This window comes from Aptenodytes patagonicus, chromosome 1, assembly GCF_965638725.1.
Source record: "Aptenodytes patagonicus chromosome 1, bAptPat1.pri.cur, whole genome shotgun sequence".
Lineage (NCBI taxonomy): Eukaryota > Metazoa > Chordata > Aves > Sphenisciformes > Spheniscidae > Aptenodytes > Aptenodytes patagonicus.
In genome coordinates, this window is record NC_134949.1 from 161,170,281 (window position 1) to 161,178,195 (window position 7,915).

The 7,915-nt window shown below is 39.2% G+C and overlaps 1 protein-coding gene across 1 annotated transcript in view; it reads left to right on the forward strand.

The window, feature by feature from the left end:
* The window catches only part of IRS2 (insulin receptor substrate 2), a 32,214-nt gene extending 24,644 nt beyond the window's left edge, over positions 1-7,570 (forward strand). Inside the window, 1 exon segment of the mRNA XM_076361137.1 lies at positions 5,139-7,570. Coding sequence (XP_076217252.1) covers positions 5,139-5,143 — 5 coding nt within the window. The 3' untranslated portion in view covers positions 5,144-7,570.
* The last annotated feature ends 345 nt before the right edge of the window (positions 7,571-7,915 follow it).

Here is a 7,915-nt window from a genome sequence, read left to right on the forward strand (position 1 = left end):
ATTTTCCACATAATTACATTTTAATGTTTAGTTATTCATACTACAAAATCTATAAGAACGTTGACAAAATGATATGAAACACAAATTATATCAAATTCTGAAATCAACTAAGCATAGCCCTCATCGTCATCTGTACTTCTACTGTAGACTCAGCTGCTTAAACTCTAGTGTAAGATTGCAGGTAAAATGTTAGTCGTGTAAATATATGGTATCAAACACAGATTACTTTGATTTTTAGTACCTTTGGATAAAAGTTGACATTATAAATTGTGGGGATTTGTCCATGCCATCAGATTAACATTTTAGCCTCTCGTGTGTATGCTAGGACAAAGAAAAAAAAGTACTTGCGGGTGCTGACATGCAGCATCTTTTTCCAGATAATCTAGTGGTTTGTTTCCCACTTTAGAAGATAATATCTTTCCCCATGGTTATCTTAATGCAGTTCAAGATGTTACGATTTTTAACTATTTGACACGAGAGTTAAAAGTACTATAAAGCTCACTTTAATATAGATAACTGTGGCTGCAAAATCCCTACTTTACTACTTTAAAGAAATTCAGTGATTTTTTTTATTATCAGTCATGAAGAATCTATGTTGACCCGATGCTTGCTTTTCTAAATTCATAAAACAACAGAGACATATCTAAATAACATTACGTACTGTTTCTTAGTGGCATAACATAACAAAAGAGCCTAGTTACTTGGGGCAGCATGTCTCCCAATTATGACCAACCATGACTTGTTTAAAAAAACATAACAACAACATGACTTTTTCATTTCATGGCTTAACTTGTTTTTCCCATCAAATGTGGAAACATTTTACTTTGGATGGATGTTATTCATGGGCTTTGTAAACTGTTAGAGCATACTACTTTATGTTTTCCTGCAAAGTGTTGGTAAGACAAATGTTTACGCTCTGATTGAAACCTTTTCCTGTGACGAGGGCCGAGCTTGGCTTTATTTGGTATGAGCGGTCCCCCTGAGCGGAGCTCAGATTCCCTGGAATTACTTGTGGAGAGCCGTAGCTCAGCACGTGAGTCGTTCTGTTATCTTTAGCAGGGTTACCGATGTGCTTAAGTATAGTATTCATTAAAGTGCTTAATGAGAGTCAGAGCCGGGTCAGGATTTGGCTCCTACTGTGCACCTCCCCGGTAGCATCCCAGGGAGCAGGCAGGCTGCATTCGCATTGGGATGCCTGGCCAAATTTGTGACCTTACCATGTGTGGGTGTGCATCCTACAATCCCTGCCGTAAAGAAGCCCTGGGAGACTGCAGTTCAGACCATCTCCCGTTGCCGTCGGTGCCAGGGCGGCACAGGTTTATCGCCATCAGGACCCATGCTGTCCCTCCCCACCCTCAGCCCCTGCCGCCTGCCTCCCTGCTCCGCTTGCTTCCTGACACTGACTGCTCTGGGCGTAGGGAAGGTGCTGCTGAGGCGCAAGGCTACAGCCCGTGCAGGTGCCTGCAAGCCCCTCTCCTGCGGGGTGCCTGGCCAGGTACAGTGCACGGTGCTGGAGGGTAGGGAGGGCAGTGCAGCTTGCTGGGGGGGGGGACGGACACTTGCCTTTTCTGACCGGCCAGCTGCCTCACCCACGCATCTCCTCCCGGGTGTCGGGGCGGCCAAAGACCTCTCCCTGCGGGTGGGATTCGGTTCCTTGGGCTGTGCCGTCTAATGGCCTGGCCTGATGCCCGCAGACATATGTGGTGTTAACCTCCAGATTCGGTTGTATCAGTAGGATTGCTCTTCCAGTAAAAGTTAGTTAGCGGGATCAGAGCCTTAATCGATTTGGCAGGCAGCGTGGGGAGGGGAAACAAAGGGACAAAGCCACCGAGTGATTTGCCTAGAGTCAGGGCAGAAGCCCGTGGCAGAGCTGGGGGTTCTGCATCCGATGCCTGATCCGCCCTGGCAGTCGCGCTGCCAGTGGAATAAATTTACTGGTTATGAATAACCAGCAGTGTGTTTTGCCGTGAGCCACACGAATAGCTGTTTCTGTCTGCATGCTTGTTAGCAGATGAGAATTCTTTTTAGGAATTAAGAAAATTTTTATTCATTGCTTATTGACTTTGAAAATTAATAAGCAGACTAGATCTTCTTTAATTGACTAACCATTGTATTCTCTTCACAGTATATTTAACAAGTCTTTGAGTATTTGGTAGTTTCCTAGCAATTTGTGTGTGTGTGTTTATTATCTGATTTATTCCCCAAGAAGCACTGGTGGAATCGGATGACTTTAAGTAGTTTTGGGAACTCAGCAGTGATCGTGGATGCTTTTCTTAATAAAGCCCAAAACGAAGAGGAAGCTTCAGTATTGACACAGAGCTGGACTTTGTATTTTGATTTGTGCGTGTCCACGGGGAATGAGGTTATCAAAGAATATATTCGTGTTCTGTAGGAATTTTGTTTAGTTCCTGGATAAAGACAATGTATACTGGTGTCACTTGCTGTCTAAGTGGAATGTTGACCTGTGACTGGAAATAAGTAAAAGATACTAATCACTGAAGTAAAAATTAATAGTGATATTGATGTAATTTCTTTTTTTTTTTTACTTTAGCATGGAACTTGCAACTTATTTCTTGCAAGTAGGCTTCTTCTGAAGCTGTCATTTGCCATTATGTGGAGCAAGTGGTAGCAGTAGTTATTTTTCCTTTCTTGATTGAAAAGCTTATTCGAAACCGCATTCAAAGCTTCTTGAAGTCAGAGGAAATTGTTTCATTATTGAAGACTACGTTTGGGTTAGTTTTTGAGCTATAGGTCAGCATTATAGGTTCATTGGATGACGTGTTTATTGCTGATAGGCTCTTAGGCTTGTGCCCACAGTCCCATCGTCCACCTACAAAACCCTGTGAACCAAGTTTGGAAGTGCTTTGAAGCATCGGCCACTTCACCTGCTCCAGTTTAATTCTGGCTGGAAAGTACCTGATGTACTGTAAGAACAATGGCAGGTTTACTCAGTTGCTAATAATCCTCCCCGATGACCGCCTTAGGCTGGCATACTTCTGGAAACATACTCGTTTGTGGTTCTTGCATGTACAAAAATACCTTCCTCTGATTTCCCTATCTGAACACATGAATCTTTTTTTTTTTTTTAACTTTATTTGGCTTTCACTATCATGTGGCCACTTTCGGGAATCTAAATTTAGTTGTCAGGTTGGTTTCCATTTGGAGGAGGAAAGCAATAACACAGAGTCAGCATGTATCTTTAAACACTCATTTGTTTGCCTACATGATGTGTTTATCCTGCTCCCCTGAACAAAAGTCGGAACAAATTGGTTTGTTAGGCAGCTCTTCCTCAAATGAGGGATCTCTGCTCCCTTCTGAGAGCCATCCATCCTGCCACACGTTCTCCCACACAGCCTTACTGGATGGTGATGGCAGTTTTGGGGCTCCCTTGATTGCATTGTAAGTCAATTCAAGTTCTTAATTTGAAACACTCTCCCAGCCCAAAGAAAGCAAGCTCATTTTCTGAAGGTTGAATGGGTAGATTTGACTTAGTTTCTGATCAGAAAAGTGGCAGCAAATAAATGGCAATGGGTGGGGGCAATGGGATGTTCTCCTTTTGGTCTTGGCAAGCTATTAATTCATCTCAAGCTGTGTCATGAAACAAAATCCTGAGTAATATCCTAAGTATCTGATCACATAGCGGCTCCAATTGACTCCAGCAGGACTAATTCCTTAAGTAAACCTTAGCTCTGAGAGATTCAATAGCAATTTAGCAATTCTCACATATATGCCAAGATATGTCAACCTTTGTTTTTGTGTAGACTTGAAGGAAAAGCCTTTGTATTGGCTTATCAGAGGCCTGTATGGATTGAAACTTGCACAGATAAGCACTATGCTTACTTGGACATCCAGGTTTCATATATAATTTATTTTGGTTTTATGGTCCCAAAGGAATTAAAAATATACAGGAATACTGACTTCTTGTATCAATACAGTCAAAATTAATGGGTTATGTCCTTTTATAGACTTAGTTCTAAGTAACAATGTTAGTTCCCGAAGTGTTCCAAATAACTTCAATTTTTAGGAAAACTTGTGTAATACATCTTCACTAAAATTTCCATCTAACATGTAAACTTGGGGACAACATAGAACAAAACTATTAAATGAACTAGACACTATTAATAGCACTTAGCGAGAATGTAATGTTGCAGCCTGATGTTGTATCAGGATTTACCACTTAGCTGGCACCTTTCGAAATGAGGTGTCAGTGTTTTGTCATGTAAAATTTACAGTCTTGGTGTTTTAATCACTACTGTTTGTGCATTGCTGCTCTCCAAATATTAGAGCAAACAGGAAAAATCTACACAATAAGCAACATACTAAGGAAATTTTGATTTTTTTTTTTTTTAAATGACCGTGTTAACAAATCGTCTTAATGTTGTGAGTTAATCAATATAATAATGTCCCTTTACGGTGGTGGCACATACTATCCATTAATTCTTTGCGGTGAAAAAACCACGAAGGGAGTCAGCTGCATTCTTTAAAATAAGATCGGTCACTTTGTAATCAGTTTCTATGTTACTGCATAATTCACCTTGACTGTTTAAAGCAGCTTTGTAGTCAGTAATCTGGAGAAGATTCCTTTCATTTGCATACCTACCCACTTTTACTTCTGGAATAACAGTTATTTAGTAAATCAAATAACTAAATTAGAAGAAGGTTCTTTTATACTTTGCTGATGTTTTTAGAAGATTCTTTCCCTAAGGACAATGTAGTCCCAAGAAACCTGTTTTTAATGTCTGGAAATGGACAGCTTTTGATAACACCCATCTGACTGAAAAAAACAGTTGAGTTTGTACCTGCTTTCTGCAACCCCTTTTCCTTTCCACTGATACAAACAGTGATGGTCACAACTTGAACTGGGGGGATTTTGTGTCGGGTTTTCTAACCAGTTCTGTCTCCCGTGGTGTGCTGGCCTGAAGACCCACAGACGAAAAGCTCTAAAAAAAAAAAAAAAAAGGAGGTGGTATTGGTTTGGGGAGTACTCCCTTCATTGCCTCTGCAATACCTTATGATGTATACATATATAAAAAGCAGTTATTGCATAGCTTTTTTCCCATGAAAACCCATTCTGAATAATAGCTATGTTTTTTTTTTTTTTGCAGCTTTTATTGACTTTCTTTCATTTTTCTTTTCAGAGTGAAGGAGTTAGTTTTCTCACCATGACCTCAAACAACAGAGTACAACATTCAAAGAAGCTGCTCGGCATACACTTTTTTTTTGTTTTGTTTTTTTTTGTTGGGTTTTTTTTGTAACTGAAGCTGCTTAAGGTTTACTTTTTGTTGTTGTTGTTATTGTTGGTCCGGACAGTTACTTAACTGTTGTGGACTAAACTGTGCAACAAATCTGGGAGGAAGGGAAAGCAACCTGCCTAACTCATTACCTGTCCATAGCATCTACGGTATCATTTTGCTGCTGTTTCGACAGAAGTTGGAGATGCTCTTTAGATCGTAAGAACTTTTTCTGCCGGCCTCTTTAACTAACGGCCAATGCCTTCATTTCCTTTTTCTGCAAAGACAAACTGTATTTATTCTTTGGCATATTAGGGGATTCTGTAACACCTGCTGAAGCAGTAAGATCTGGTATTTACTGGCATAATTTCAAGCCTACCACAGTACTACCTCAGTTCAAAGTAAAGCCGGATTTGCGGTGTTGGTGTACGACAGGACCTCCTTTATCTCTATGCTGAGTCTCTCTCAAGAACGGTCGTCAGCCTTACTGAACTTGCAACGCGTACAGCTGCTGCTGCTGCTGGGTTGTGAATCACTAGCCGCAGGGTTTACTTCTCAGACAGAGCCGAACCAGGGCCCTGAAAAGTCTAAAATGGGATGAAACTCTGTGAATCGGACGTGGACGGAGGATTCAGAGTAGTTAAAACAAACAAACAAACAAACAGTATAACTGAAGCAACGTAGGTTAAAAACATCAAACTGTATTGGGGGTATCTCTCTTTACCTTTGACACACTTGTTTAATCCTCTCTATGTAGGTGTTTATGTAGGTACTTCAGATTGCAAAAGCCTTTTCTCCTATTTACAAGCTCACTTCTGTCAGCTAACCCTCTTCTTAGCTGCGTTTCTTGTAACCAAAAATCCACATAGGCATGCTAGGAATGCAGGGATGATAATGGGTATCGGGCAGATTCAAGCGCTAATATTAACACAGTATTATCTTGCCATCTAGAAAGTCCTGATATTTGCCTTTTTCCAGGAAAGCACCATTGCAGCTGCAGGCATTATTACAGGGAAGAAGAACCATTGCAGTCACTTATCCTGAGTTCTTTTCAAGGCTACCCATTCATCACATTTCCAGTAGCCTGAAAATCCGAGTGATGTGGCGGCTACTGTCATAAATGTCACATACAACTGTTGCACCAGACTAGCAGAATGTCACGCCACCTTGTTTCTCCTTCGATAAATTTGTTGAAGAGTTCGTATACATTTTAAGGGTACCTCCCACGTGCCTGCTCTGATAGACATGTAAGTATTACTAAGTTATTTGAGTTACGTGAGACTTTTTTTTTTTTTTTTTTTTTTTTTAAATCATTGTGCTGGTGGAACCTGTACTTCACTATTAACGATGCATTATCTCTTGGGATTTTTTTTCTGAGGAAGACGAGAGAGTCAACGTCTTACAAATATAACGAATGGCAATGCGGTCTTCCTGCTTACATGCTGAATTTTTAGAACTGAGGATTGTATTACAAGACAAAGATGAATGTAAACTAATTCCTTCCCTACCCCATGACACGCTTTATTTTTCTGTGTTATTTTTGGGGTCTTAAATCACAGCAATGCATAGGCTAATACAATATTAGATCTAAAATAAATTTAAATATCTAATCTATCTGTTTGAGGTTTTTTTTTTAATAATAATACTATAAATGGTTCTAAGACATTCTAAAATGCTGCTTGTTCAAGTCTGGAACTAGAAAAAAGAAACACCTTTGACATTTTCTGGCTGACCCCCCCCATAGCACTGAGTGTGGTACCTGCTGAATTCAATGTTTTGAATTTCTATTTTGAAGTAGCCCTCTGTACCAATTAAGAAATCATGCCACTAAAACAAATGGCTAAAACGCATACAGCAACTTCAAAACAAAAACTTGACAATATAGTCAATTCTTCTCTATCCTGTATATTTCACAAAGGCATATGCAATACTTACATTCTTAATTTAGTTTACAGAATGGAACCAAAATGTATAAATGTTATGTTTGCTAAAACTTCACAATGTATATTGGGTCTTTGTACATTTTGCCTGACTTACCTTAAATTTAAAATATTTTTTGCTATATAACCTTAACAGTTATTAAGCAGTGTTTTCTTTTTGGGTACGTATTGTTTCTGGATATCAAGATGTTAAATATATTTCTTGCTATTGTGATATGACAAGAGACTTAACTTATCTTGCTGTGTCTTCCAATGTACACGCTGTATATAAGGATAAATGTGATGCTGCTGGAGACCAGAATAAATGGAACTAGAGTAGTGTATTGTATTTAGTCTGTATTGATCATGGATGCTCTCCTTAATAGCCATATGCAATAAAATACATTATTTATGAAAGGAGTGAAGTATTTGTGTGCCTGTTTTCTCTAGGGGAGGCGTGGTTTTTCTGGTTGTTTACATAAAATCAGTTTATTCTCTTTTAAACGGAAACACACTTTCTTTGAATAAATCTTACTGCTCTGCACATGCTTACCTGCTTTCCTTTTAATGCATGTAACACTCCTGAAAAATAATGAAATAATTTTAAATCTTGTTTAAGAATAAAAAAATCAGTATTATAAAGGCAAAGTTTGTATATTTGAGGAACTAACTAGGAACAGAATTTGGTCTTAATTTTTAATTCCAGTTTTAAAAGTGAGTGGAAGACTATGGGAGTCTATTTAGTGGGAACAGACTTGCCCTATG